Source organism: Liolophura sinensis, chromosome 6, assembly GCF_032854445.1.
Source record: "Liolophura sinensis isolate JHLJ2023 chromosome 6, CUHK_Ljap_v2, whole genome shotgun sequence".
Taxonomy (NCBI): domain Eukaryota; kingdom Metazoa; phylum Mollusca; class Polyplacophora; order Chitonida; family Chitonidae; genus Liolophura; species Liolophura sinensis.
In genome coordinates, this window is record NC_088300.1 from 74,618,696 (window position 1) to 74,633,590 (window position 14,895).

At 39.1% G+C, this 14,895-nt stretch overlaps 1 protein-coding gene across 1 annotated transcript in view; it reads right to left on the bottom strand.

The window, feature by feature from the left end:
• LOC135467553 (telomerase protein component 1-like) overlaps positions 1-12,296 on the bottom strand; it is a 45,378-nt gene extending 33,082 nt beyond the window's left edge. Inside the window, 17 exon segments of the mRNA XM_064745324.1 lie at positions 2-76; positions 543-629; positions 1,545-1,691; positions 2,374-2,554; positions 3,693-3,840; positions 6,029-6,119; positions 6,668-6,777; positions 7,587-7,744; positions 7,867-7,997; positions 8,364-8,518; positions 8,886-8,982; positions 9,237-9,398; positions 9,511-9,645; positions 9,964-10,313; positions 10,589-11,314; positions 11,672-11,856; positions 12,218-12,296. Coding sequence (XP_064601394.1) covers positions 2-76; positions 543-629; positions 1,545-1,691; positions 2,374-2,554; positions 3,693-3,840; positions 6,029-6,119; positions 6,668-6,777; positions 7,587-7,744; positions 7,867-7,997; positions 8,364-8,518; positions 8,886-8,982; positions 9,237-9,398; positions 9,511-9,645; positions 9,964-10,313; positions 10,589-11,314; positions 11,672-11,735 — 2,817 coding nt within the window. The 5' untranslated portion in view covers positions 11,736-11,856; positions 12,218-12,296.
• Positions 12,297-14,895: the final 2,599 nt, after the last annotated feature.

The following is a 14,895-nucleotide window of genomic DNA, read 5'->3' on the forward strand; positions in this document are numbered from 1 at the left end:
GAAGGAAGTCGTCCAGTAGTCTCCCTTTGTCACCACTGTCATCAATCCCAGACCATAGGTTGATCAGGTTGTCCACCTATCATTGATAAATCCACAGCACAGTAATTAAATATTTCCGAAATGTATTCGAAACTAAAGATCATTTTACAAGACATTCATGTAAATTCTGTATTTTCCAGAAAAGAGTTGTTTTAGATGCACTTTACAGGTCATCAAAATTTGAAACTGGGTTCTGAACTTACATTTATCATCCTACCTTCAAAGGCAAATATCTTTCTAAGATGAATAGAATCAGGCAAAATTATTGCCTAATCATGGACAAAATTTTCTGAGTTACTGCAACATTTTCCCTTCATATTAATTATTTCAATATGAGAGTTTTGAAAGAAATACAGCAGAATGTTTGAGGAAGCTATAGATTTCCTCAGAGGGTGTAACAACTTTTCTCAAACACACCATTCTCAGTGCGCACCAGTGAACGGCTAAAGCCAGCATATAACCCCCATAAATTTACAGGTAGTTTGCAATAGTAATTCAGTTACCTGAACTCTATCCCTGAGAATTTCCATTAGCTTTTTCTTAGGAAATCCAAACTCAGTCTTCTCTGCAGAATCCTGTTTGTCTAAATCCTGAAGTACAAAAGAAAAAAAAGAGATGATTTAACTTTTAAGTTATTCCAAAATTAATTAAGTCTGTGATTCAATATAAAATGTTACTAATGAAATCCCATTTTTACATTCCAGTATTAAAAAAAGTAAAACCATACACACAAATCACTCTTTCTGTACAGCATAAAATAATTCTTTTTTTTTTTTAAATGGGGATGGGAGAGGTGGAGTTGTCAGAAAATGAAAAAGGATTGAATATATCACCATTGCAGATATTCAATATGGAGGTTAGCCAAAGTGGTGATTTGGCATTAGTGTGAAGCAGGCTCCAGGGATAACAAAATGAGTCCCCCTGAAGTCAACTTGAAGTCCCTCTGAAGTCACCCAGTGAAGTACGAATTAAATCACCTGTTTCCAGAAGATTTCCAACTATGAACAATCATTGGGACTTGGATTGACAAGACATATCCTGCACTACATGTACAGGTTACCTAGGCCAATAGTCTTTTTCACCTTGCATCTCTTATCAAAAATGTTAAATGTAACTTCAAACTGTAAGGCTAATGGTCAATTGTTTGCACATACTGTAATACATACTGTCAATAGTTTATATACTAACAGAGCTACATGTAAGCCATGAAGATGGTTCTGGGCTCCCTCTTACACGTATACATCCAGATTCAATTTATAGTAGCATGACATCTAAAATGTAGACTTAGATTTCTACTGCAATGCGATTCTACATTCAATGTGATGTCATAACAAAGTGCTGGCATTGGAGCTTTATGTCATCAATAACAAGGAATCAAGAGCTTGCTGATGGGTGTTGGATGGGTAAGAAAAGAATAGAAACCAACACACACCATCAAATAGCAGCACCTGACCATTTAGCCGTATTCAACAGGTAAACTAACAGGTTATGAAAAGTCCACCTACCAGTTGTTTGATGATGTTCATGTTGTCCAGTATGGTTCCCTTGGCGACATCTATGGAGGTGAAGTTGTTGTCGTCGTATAGAATAAGAGTACATTCTTCACAAGAATACTTACACATCAGCCCCAGCAACAGGCCCACTTCCTTCAGCTGTACAACACAAACCACATCATTTTACTTTCATTCTTCCTCAAGAAATAAAAGGTTTTGACAATCAAATTTGCCAATGACCAGATGGATCAGGATTACACCATGTTTTAACCACATTGTCATCTTGGTACTTGAACAGTTGTATGGATGGATAAGCCTTAGTCTATAAATTTATTTCAAATTTACCTATGGTTTTAGATGAAAGAAAATTATAGACGACAAAGTGAGACAAACTGGAAGCCCATAAACAATAAAATCATAAACCAATCATATCAATAACATATTCTCAAATGGACCAAATTCAAAAAATATGCCACACTAAATAGCTTGTCTCAATACCTCCAAATATTAGAGCATAGGGTAACCTGAATTTGGAGGGAAAATTCAGCACAAACCCTAATAGAATAAAAGTTAATACCAAAGTATACAGAATAATAATATTTTGTGAAATTCTAGTGATGTTTTTCCCTTTCCATAAATTTTCAAAAACTTGGTTGACTTTTTGTTTTCAAAATACAGTCCCCTAACATTAAGAATTGTGTATTTGTTGGGAGGTGCAGAATGGAGTACTACTCCATTGGCCAACTGAGCTCAAATTTGCTGTTTATTTATTTTCTGTATTTGAAAACACAAACACAAAATTTCACATAAAGGCATGTGGCTAATACACAAGCAATCCTACCTGTCTTGGTTTGCCCAAGCCTCTTGCTGCCGTGCAGGGCAACTCCATCTGGCTACCTACGTCACATAATATCAGAGTGCGTCCTTTGATTGGCTGAACATTGTACACTGTAGCAATTTTGACAGCTGTGTCAAGAGCTTTGCGATAGCGCCCTAACAGTTTCAGGTCAAAGGGCACTTCACTACAAAACAAAAGCAACAAAGACATTTGGAAACAACTGCAAAGCCAGTGTGAAATAAATACAGATGATCAGAGCTTGTCCACAGCAAAAAGAGAGGTTAATCCTTTCTGAAACAATACAACAGCTAAAATACTGTCCTCTCGTACTTTTCCCGAATAACAAATTAATAGCATTTACTATTCACATGATACACAACCAAGGAAAATGCATAATGACCAGCAAATATTGTTCAAAGTCAAGGACACCATACTGTTTCAGGACAGAATAATGTGCAAAGCTTTAACAATATTTGAACAGTGTGTCAGAAGTTAAATGACCTCATAATCTCAGATTATTATCAACCTTTCAATGCAATCTGGCTGTTCTGGCAAAACGAGGTAAACCTACCCATTATCAAAAAGTGAATCTTTCTCGTGTGGTGCATTTTCACAATTCCATTCAGTCTTACACAAAATTTATTTATTTCTTTGATTGAAGTTTTACACTGTACTCAGGAGAAGTTCACTTGGGAGGAAACTGGGATGAGCCCCGGGGGAAATTCATGACCATCCCCAGGTTGCAGACCTTTGCACGTATGAAGGAAGCCAGCATGAGCTGGGCTTGAATTCCTAGCGACCACATAGGTGAGAGGCTCCTGGGTCATTGCGCTGTGCTGGCACGCTAGCCACGTGGGCCACGATTATTTATTTATTTATTTGATTGGTGTTTTAAGCCATTCTCAAGAATATTTCACTTATACGACGGCGGCCAGCATTATGGTGGGTGGAAACTGGAGGGAAACCCACGACCATCCACAGGTTGCTGGCATACCTTCCCACATACGGCCGGAGAGGAAGCCAGCATGAGCTGGACTTGAACTCACAGCGACCCACTGGTGAGAGACTCCTGGATCGTTACGCTGCGCTACAGCGCTAAACAACTGAGCCACGGAGGCCCCCCGTGGGCCATGAAGGCCCCTCTTTCACAACATTTTTTGCATATGTAGTTCATGTCTCGTAAATCCACACAAGGATTTTCACCCACAATATGTAAATATATTAAGGCATTATTGAAAAAAAAAATAAACAAAATGAAAAAAGAGTAAGATTAGCAAATCCTGACAATAGCAGGGCCAGTTCTGTCTTTTGAGTTGTCTTACCTGATAGCACCATCTTTCTTCTTCCCTTTCTTCTTTAGCCACCATTTGACCGAGCCATCCTCTGATTTCTTCAACTTCTGCCTGGGTTGACAGGTTCTCCTCCCATCTCCCGTTTTGGCCTCTACTGCCTGTTTCACTATGTCCTCCTCTACAGATAAGTCAAAATTTAAAAACATCAGAAGTTTCAAGATGAATAAAGAAATCAAGCCAGACATAAAATTTTAATACAAAATACCCTGAACGACCTGAACTTTCGCCTACAGATGTGCATTTTTAGAGGCAAATTCATGTCACAAAATATTATTTCCCATACTGAAACTTACAATTTTCCAGTAGAATATCATACCATGATCCAAGCAAACCTCAAAACACCTTTCTAAACTCAATAGAACTCCCAGAATAAGGGAAAATGGACAAGTTAGTCATGGACAAAATTTAAGGTGAAATAACTGTCAAACAATGCACACATTCTCCCCCTCCTGACTAACCAATGAGTTAATACATCTCATATCCAGCTGAGAGGAATATCTATGAGAAGTGGGAGATACGACGAAACAAAATGTACAGCAAGATTACAAAAAAGTTAAGCTAGTCAAAATTTTGAGATCACTACTGTTGTTCCCAGTAACTACAATCCCATATTCACATGTTAAAATTGTTGACAATGATATTTTTATAACTACGATAATATTTCAAATTATCCAGTTTTCTGTGATCTTCATAGAAAATCAGAAAACTGTATATATCAAAATCAAATTTACAATGGATCGAAGAATGTGTACTATATGTAAGTGCCAACGAATCTGAAGATCACTGCCCAGTGTGTGTGTAAGTGTAACTGATTCTGAAGATTACTCCCCAGCGTGTATCTAAGTGCCAACGAATCTGAAGATCACTGCCCAGTGTGTGTGTAAGTGTAACTGATTCTGAAGATTACTCCCCAGCGTGTATCTAAGTGCCAATGATTCTGAAGATGACTGCCCAGTGAGTGTGTAAGTGCAACTGATTCTGAAGATTACTCCCCAGTCTGTATGTAAGTGCCAACGATTCTTAAGATAAAGAATTCTGAAGATCACTCCCCAGTCTGTAGTGCCAACGATTCTGAAGATTACTTCCCAGTCTGTAGGTAAGTGCCAACGACTCTGAAGATCACTCCCCAGTCTGTATGTAAGTGCCAACGACTCTGAAGATCACTCCCCAGTATGTATGTAAGTGCCAATGATTCTGAAGATCACTCCCCAGTGTGTAGGTAAGTGCCAACGATTCTGAAGATCACTCCCCAGTCTGTAGGTAAGTGCCAACGATTCTGAAGATCACTCCCCAGTGTGTGTGTGTAAGTGCCAACGAATCTGAAGATCACTCCCCAGTCTGTATGTAAGTGCCAACGATTCTGAAGATCACTCCCCAGTGTGTGTGTGTGTGTAAGTGCCATTGATTCTGAAGATCACTCCCCGGGCTGTAGATAAGTGCCAACGATTCTGAAGATCAGACCCCAGGCTGTAGATAAGTGCCAATGATTCTGAAGATCACTCCCCAGTGTGTTTAAGTGCCAACGATTCTGAAGATCACACCCCAGTGTGTAGGTAAGAGCCAACAATTCTCAAAGATCACTCCCCAGTCTGTAGGTAAGTGCCAACGATTCTGAAGATCACTCCCCAGTGTGTAGGTAAGTGCCAACGATTCTGAAGATTACTTCCCAGTCTGTAGGTAAGTGCCAATGATTCTGAAGATCACTCCCCAGTCTGTAGGCAAGTGCCAACAATTCTGAAGATTACTTCCCAGTCTGTAGGTAAGTGCCAACGATTCTGAAGATCACTCCCCAGTATGTATGTAAGTGCCAACGATTCTGAAGATCACTCCCCAGTCTGTATGTAAGTGCCAACGATTCTGAAGATCATTCCCCAGTGTGTGTGTGTAAGTGCCAACGATTCTGAAGATCACTCCCCAGTGTGTAGGTAAGAGCCAATGATTCTGAAGATCACTCCCCAGTCTGTAGGTAAGTGCCAACGACTCTGAAGATCACTCCCCGGTCTGTAGGTAAGTGCCAACGATTCTGAAGATCACTCCCCAGTCTGTAGGTAAGTGCCAACGATTCTGAAGATCACTCCCCGGTCTGTATGTAAGTGCCAACGACTCTGAAGATCACTCCCCGGTCTGTAGGTAAGTGCCAATGATTCTGAAGATCACTCCCCGGTCTGTAGGTAAGTGCCAACGATTCTGAAGATCACTCCCCAGTGTGTAGGTAAGTGCCAACGATTCTGAAGATCACTCCTCAGTGTGTAGGTAAGAGCCAATGATTCTGAAGATCACTCCCCAGCGTGTGTTTCTATACTTACGGTTCTTGTGATAATCTGCCTCCAGTTGGTCAAGGATTTCGTAAGCTGAGAAAAATCGGAATGGAAACTGCTTGCTGTAGATAACCGCTCCCTAATCAAAACAGATAATAAAAAAAAAACAGCAAAAATATAAAATACAATAAATTTGGACAGTTACTCTCAGTTGATTGAGCATTATTAACTTATCTGATTTATTTCACTGGTGTTTTATGCCTATCTCATGAATATTTCACTTAAACAACGGCGGCCAGCATTATGGTGGGAATAAACCGGGAATGGGAAGAACCCACAGCCATGCGCAGACCTTCCCACACGACAGGAAAGGAAGGGCGAGCAAGTATTGCTAAACAGTTTGTATGTTTGCGTGATTAAATGTAAATGTAAAAAAATGCATATTGTACATGGACATGTTTTCCTAAAAATGTGTGCTATTTCGAAAAAGGGTTTCCTGATTCCCAGAGAAATACTACACTCCCAAACATATTATTACCCAAGGGAAACTGCCAAAAAATACAGAAAGAAAGAAAACAAAAAAAAAAACACAATAGCAACTGAAGTCTTACAGATCCATATGGGATCCTACACCAGTATGCATGTAAAAGCACTCTAATAACACTGGGCAGTGTTTTTACTCCATACCTGGTCGCTGAGTTTGCGTATGACCCAGTTGTGATGTTTGGGAGATATCCCTGCTTTGATCATATTCCTCAGGTTCCTCAACATGGCCATGAAGGGAAGCTTCTTGATGTCTGCAAACAAACAACCACAAATCTAGATATCACTTATACCATGTCTACAAGAGAAATAGGCCAATAAAAATGAAAAGGTTTATACAGGAAGAAATTTCTCTTAAGCTTTCTAGATGAAACCAAAAACAAATGATGATTACACAAATTAAAGTTTTTAGAAAGAGATCTCTTTCCAATAATTTCACGTACAGATGTAAAAAAATTATGATGTACAGATTACTAAACTTGCACATTACATCAATTCACATGCAGGCTTTGCAGGTGAACAACTAGATTTTGTTTTCTATACTAAATAGTCATACCGAAAAAGGAAGTACGTGCCAGTCAATATTACTTTGGGTTCATATAGTCCATATTACACAGATAGTGTATATTATGGGATGGGATGGGATATGAGGAATTCTCAGCTGGAGAGAAGTGATATTCAATAAGGACAAAGCCAGAGTTGAATATCACTTGTCGAGTGCTGACAATTCCTCATATCCCATCCCACAGCATGCACCATATGTTTTATTACACCTAAAAAAACAGTGTACGTTTTTGGATGGTCATTAAATTGCGGAATTTTTAAATCGATAAAGGAGCTATAAAAGTAAACCCTATGTTTACTTTACGAACAAGAATATATCAGAGAGCTAACAAAGGGAGATAGCTGTCTTGGAATAAATGCATGTGATCACTGGATATTACCTTGTGAGCGTGTCGTTGCATTCCTTAGGCACGTGATGGTTGTACATCATGTTTTGTGGAATATCATGAGAATAACCCTATAAGGTATAATTATTCTAAATAAAGTAACCCATGATCACCTATTAGCTCCTCCCACGTTGATGCCTTGTTCCCTTTGAGTGAAACCTGAGTCTCCCATGTCTGAGGAATGGGAAGTTTCATCCTCTTCCCACACCTCTCCTCTTCCCAAGTCCCCGGCAAACGACTCTTATAAAACTCCTCAAGACTTTCTGGGTACCTGTGTGCAACACAAGAGAGGTAACTGTACAAATTCGTCAGGGCCAATCCCAGTAACCACAAAGTGAATTTAGGATTATAAAAGATATCAACAATGCTTTTCTGAAATATCAAAACACTCACTTTTTTCCAATCAAGCACATAACATGTTCAACTGGTTCAGTGATATGAAGTTTGCGGATGAGCTGTTTAAGAGTGAAGGTTCTCTGGGCCAGTTCCTCTTCTGTCTCGCTCTCCTCACCAGTGCTGACCACCTGACCAAGAGAAACACACAGGTGTCAAAATAAATAACAACCTGACAGAAGGTCTCACCATCTGATGGAAAGAAATATGTAGCCACATCGCAACACTTCAAATACACAGCTACACAGGTGTCTACATACATTTAACTATCGATCTGACAGACAGAAACACACATTTGTCAGAATGCATGAACCACAAAAACAGATTAAAATAGACAGATATAAAAAATATCTAACAACCTGACAGACCAAAAATACAAAGATGTTCTAATGCCTAACTAACTGGCAGACAGACATTCACACAGATCTCCAAACTTATCACCGAGCTAACATGAAATCCCACAGAAACCAGCCATTCATGACGGTTATGTTGTTTACCCGATTTAAACGCCCTGAGTTATCCTCTGTCTCTCCTTCTTCATCTGATGAGCTCTCTGCCTCAGATATTTCCTTCAATTTAGTCTTATCAAAGGGTCGTTTGTCTTTTGCAATCTTCACCTTCTTACTCTTTGATTTGTCTTTGTTATATTTTGCTGAAAACAACATAGACATTTAAACAAAACATAATAATAATAAAAAAAAAAAACAGAAGAGCAAATGCATAAAGCCAACTTAACATCTGAAATAGAATTTAATTCTAAGACTGGAGACAATGTTTCTGTACAATTGTTTATACCCCACAACAAACCACACCACAACAAACCACACAACTTATTCTGACTCCTGATGCAGCAAAACCTGTATGAGGAAAACTAAACACCATTTCTACAATCTCTTAAAAACTCAGAAAAACTAGCCCAACAGCTTCAATACTAACAGTAAGTTTTAATGTATGTACACATGGTACAGTTTCAATGAAATGCAGGTATGAACTTAAGTGAGGCCCATTTACTGACGTACCTAGCTGATATTTATCAAAATCAGGAAACTTTGTGACCATGACTCGTCTGAGAGCAGCAGGAAGTGATCCATAGTTGATGGACTTGTCATAAAATGCCTGCAAACACCCAAAATGTTCCAGAATTAAAGACATTTGTGACAAATTCTTGTTTCTCTCATTGACACAGCTCCTAACTGGGTAGATGATTTGTAGAATATAACTAATTTCATGTTAACGAGAATCCTACTGTAGCCTTACCCCAGCTATTACACTATGCAGGCTCATTCTTAGCCCTGAAATCATTGCAATAGTCACTTAATCAGTTCATCTGTGTTCTATTTTTCATTTTTCTACATTGACAATTTACTCACCTGATACAGCTCTGCCACATCAATCCAATCTGATGGTAAACATATGGCTGCCTTAAAGTATTTTTTCAGGAAAGTCCGACAAGGATGGACATTTGACGCCAATGCCAGCAGAAAGTTGGCAGGAGTCCGGATGTTTAGCTCTCGTCTTGTATACAAGGCAGTCTGAGAAAGGCAAGAATATTCAGAGTGAATCCTACTTATAAAATTAACAAAATGTATATCAAAGAAAAACGGACTTATGAGCAAAGTTTGGAATATTAACACCTATGCTCACCTTCAAAACAAATTCTGGATCATACAGGGCTATGTTTTCTGCGAGGGCCATAAGCTGAGCCCGAGATTCATCCTTGACATCCTTGAAGTTTGGTGAACAAATAAGTGAGGAGCTGATGGCATTCAAAAGCGCCATCTACAACAGTCATTAGGACAAACTCATAAATGGAATGATTATCAGTCATTCAACAATATTATCAGTCACAGACTCAATCAAAACAACAAAAATCTCAATCCAACCAAAAAAAAAAAAAAAAAGAGCACAACACATTTTCACTACAAGATTAAAATCTAACATAAAATAAACTTCATGATATACTTTTGATGTGCATGTCGTGTGTTTTTGGCATTTATTGTCATCAAGTTAGAGATGAGAACTAGATGTCTGCTACAAAATCTGGGTCATTCTCTGAGGAGTTTTGCTAGTACTGTTTTCTCACATGCTGATGAATACCTTTTTGCTGGAAGTATCTAGCACAGGTATGGGGACACTAGTGGAGGGTGAGAATGCCGGCATCTGCACAGCCTTATCCTCACTCAGTTTGATAAACATCTCATACTTTGGGGCTCCTATATCTTTGTCTCTACTTCCTTCCTTGAGATGAGCCTTCTCTGGGCTATTCATTTTCTTTGATCCAACTGGAGCACTGGATCTCTTCTCCGTTTTCTCCCATTTCTTGAGTTTTTGTGTGACAGATGAGGCTGTTTTCTGAATCTTCACACCAGGTTTGATCCAACGGTTATCTTCTGTCATGTCCCAACCCTTCGTACCTGTTGTACTTGTGTACTTCAGAAGATTTGAATCTAGAAGAACAAATCAAATAACTGGACACCTGTAAATGAGTACATTATCTTAAGTCTGAGGTTAAACTCTGTGGCATAAGGTTATTCTCTGATAAATGTTCACAAATCCATGAAGCAGTTAGTGAAATTAATATTTCAAAACATATCAATTAAATACAATGTAGTATGTTGTAATCATGCCAGTGGCCAAATACAGCTCAATAATTTAATACCATTCAATATAAATAAAGCATAAATGGCCAAAAACTGAGATACATGTAAAACTGAATATGTACCTTTGGTCAGACTTGGAGATGGGCCATGTCCTGCAGGAGTCTGTGTCAGCAGGGACAGGGGAGAAGAGAGAGCACTGCTGCGTAATCCACTCCCAGTGGTAGACAGAAGAAGTTTGTTTTCCAGGCCTGCTGGACTACTCAAGCTCTTCAGTTTGGATGTAGTTACAGGTGTTGAATACCTGCAGGGAGTGGTGACTCCCAGGGTGGGAGTAGCACTCTTCATCTGAGGAAAGCTGTTCAGTAGGGCAGACTGACAAGTCAGCAAACTAGATGAAGTCTTTGTTAGGCCTTTATCCATCTGCATCAGACCTGGTGTCAGCTTTGTCTGCCTAGGTGAGGCTGTCATTAAACCAGGTGATGCCTTCACTAAGCCAGGTGAGGTTTTCTTTAATCCAGGTGAGGTGACTACCAAGCTTGAATCAATAGTTTTCAATAAAACATTTGAACACTTAGATGCTGATAGGACAGGGGTTTTACTTTTCTTAGAGGCAGCCCTCTTCTTCTTCAAGATCATTTCTTTTTTCTTCCTTTGAATATCAGGGGAAGACTGTAGACGCTGGAAGACAGCTGTGTCAAGTCGTCCTGCAGAGGTTCTCTGGGGTTGCCCACAGATTGAGCTATCCAGAACTTGTGCATCGTTGTTAGATAACAGTAGAGCATGACTGCTGGACAGGTATGATTGATAGGACTTTAATCCAATCACTGGGGTGGAACTCTTAAGATTACCTTTCAATGTTGAAAACACACAGAAAGTACATATACAGTACATATATAAAGAAACTCTGATAGCTAACGACATCAGAAAACATAGGCTACTGCCGGTCACTAAATCTACAGTCAAAAATCAAATGAAAGTAAAAGGTTGATTTCCCAGCATTAATAATTTAGTAATACATCTATTAATTATGATAATAATTCCTACATTAAATTAAATTATTACTGCAAATTAAATCTCAATAAACATCTCAACACTGCATATCCATTCCTAACAATATAAATATCTCATAAGTATTGGTTGATGAGGAGTCAGTATTTGATGATTTCTTTCAGTTGACCTATGCTATTTCAACAATACAAACTCACCAGGCTTAGAGGATAATCCCAGTGTCCCTGCTCCCAGCTGAGGATTGGATAGCGTTGGAGGCATTGTGTCTTACAACTGCACACTCATACATATAACTGATACAAGTTCTAGCTCAGGATTACTGTATAGGTCTGCAATCACCACCAACAAGGACATATGCAGAAATCGTGTATGTCACCACCACCTAAATAAAAACAACATACGTATTTCTCCCAATTTCTGGCTAGCATTGTCACAATGTATTTTCAGAAGAACAGTGGGCCTACCGGTACAGGCATGAAATGATGCCAACACTTAAGTCTTTCTCATAATAAATTTGTCGTTTAATTAAATTAAACGCTGAAGCCTATTGAAATATTAGAAATCGATGACCTCGGGGTTTAATTTTAGAATTTAGTTCAATTAACTTCCAGCATAAGATGGATTCGAGCGCTGGCTGTAAGAACGCCCAGTTAGCTGGCCTGCAACAACATGTTCATGTGGACAAGAAGATTGTATGTTTCCGCATTATTAAAAACTGCTATTTTGCAGATAACAGACCTTACCTACTGCTTGTGGATCAACGCATGAAGTGACAAAATGTTGCAATCTATTGAAACTCGACGAAACCTAGCCCGAAAATGCTGACACCGCCAGTAGAAATGTCTGTCGCAACACTGAGAAATTGTTTACATGTAGACACTCTCCACTATTCGGATCATGTCAAGATTGACCCATAATACTATTGAGTTTATGTTATCAAATGGAAAATGCCGGCTGCATGGGGTGTATACATAAGTGAGTTGCCGAACACGTCCAAACTACCCACAGCCCATGAACCACCTGTCATGCACCTGAGGTGCATACACATACATATTTTTGCCAGCGTTTGTCCGTCTGTCTATCTATCAGCAAATTCTCGGGAAAGGATACACAGGGATTTGAATGGAATCGGTGCACATGTTGGCAGTTTAGTCTTTACATTTTGGTCTGGATCCGGATCACCCGTGCCAGACAGGAGACAATTGCAGAGTAGTTCCCCTTTGTTAGTCGCCAGAGCTGGGGTGGAAATTAGAGCTAATGATAGCTATAACTGAAATGTTTCTTTTTTGCAAATTATTCAGATCAGGTACCATTGTATTTCTCACAGTGTTTAACTATTGATACAGCTATAATTGCTAAGTATATTGTGGCAAATTGGGATTTGATTTAGTATTTTACCATATATTTGATTGCTGCTGTGTGTAAATGTACCTCTACGTTCAGAAAAAATGTATTGGGTCCGTAACAACGACATCCCTCCTCTTCCGTTTAAAGTGCATTTTTTTGGATGCAAGATACGTGTAAATCCAACAAATAAATGGGTAAACTATGCATCAATCTGTCAATGCCATGGAAATATGCCAGGAGAACAATTTTGTTTCGCTAATGGCATCCTTCCCCAGCCATCTTCTGCTATGTTTATTATAACGGCTTACATTTAATGGTATATCCCGGTGCATAATGAGACAGATGCACGAAAATATAAAAGAACAATGTAAACAGTTAATCTCCTAATGAATGAGAAATTAAGGTATACTTAGGCTACATATCTAGAGTTTATGGCGTACTCGCGGTAGAACCACTGTACCACTAGTGAATCAAATGCTGAATCATTGATTTTGGACACCGCCATCCATGATTTTATTATACATGTATATTTATTACCTTTGGAGAAATTTCCTGTCGTTGAAATTTACTATTCCAATGACTAACAATGCGTACGAACAAGCTATTCCAACACTAGCAAATATGTTGTTTGGAACTGAACAAAGTTAATGACGTCATATATAGATACTCGCTTCAAGCGGTCCATTATCTTCGTCTTAAAATTTGAACATTCGTCTTCATTGTTTGCCTTTTGTGTCAGACTGTGCTACCGCCGTGTGTCAGTCAAATTACGTTCACCTACAATAAAGGTTTACCCTTGTCTGTTCGCACTTTAGCTGCATGATAAACATGGTCACAATTCCAGAGACTCTGAAAGACCATGCTTAAAAAAATGTTTGTTGTGGGTAAGTTCAATCTTTTTTTTTTATTTCGGGAAATGTGAGAATTTCTTTCTTCGGGAGACAAATATTGCCGTGCACAAACCACTGCACTGCTCCGATTTACAGAAATTAGTTTCGGCATTTGTCAGAGTAAAATTCATTTCAATCACTATGTTACAGCACATTCATCTTCATCCCATGAATATTGGCCCTAAAAATCTAACCATAACATCGTTTAAAACCTAATCTTTTTGCAGCCGATAGTCACAGAACGGTTTAATATACACCACATTAGTCAGTGTGGTTCGGTACTACTCGTCATCGTCAGAGCAGCTGACCCACAGTTGTGTGGTTAATACCTTATAATCACCCTGCAATTGCACTGCACAAGAACCAGGTCCCTTTCCAAACTCATGGGTTCTAGTTTTTAGTTAAAATAGGCTTTCGAAAAGAGGAAGAAAAGACAGACCTACATGTAGTATTGGATATATACGCTCATACTTCATTTTCTATGTGTATGTGTAGCTAGGCTACCCTTTTCCACTACAAAAAATAATCATGGTTGCTGGAATGTATGAAATATTAGCAGTTCTTAGTTGGGTTTGCGTGTGTGGTATACCGGTTCAAATGTGAATTACACATTAATAGTTAGTATCAGGACTGCCGCTGAACAAATGATAACGAATTTGGTATCCACTTCGATAAGAGGTTTCTGTACTTATCAGGAAGATTTTATCCGCCAATGTGTGCTGTATGAAGTGGCAATAACATGTGCGCGAGTAAAAAAAAAAAAAAACACTTGTGTGACGCAATGTACGTGCAACTAAATTTACAACTGCGTGTATGCATATGCATATAGGCTTTTACTGATCTTATATATAGAGTAAGTATTACATCTTCACAGTTTCAAGGTCGCGTTAACTTATATGAGGGACAGAGGGTTGTTGCAAGGTTTGTATTACAAATGCTGATTCAGAATGGTCAGGGCGGCCTGGTCGACACGCTTACAGGTCATGCTGTTGGGGGCAAGAGAACTTCAGACTGTGCTAGAACTGATAGGTCAGCTTGACTCGCCCAAAGGCGGGGCTGGGGCGTTCTTCTGTACACTGAGATCATCGCGCGACCTTCATTAAACCCGCTAAACATGAAGTTTTCATGTGCATTGCAAAGATGAGACGACTTCAGATACACCGACGGCAAGCACGGCTATAGGG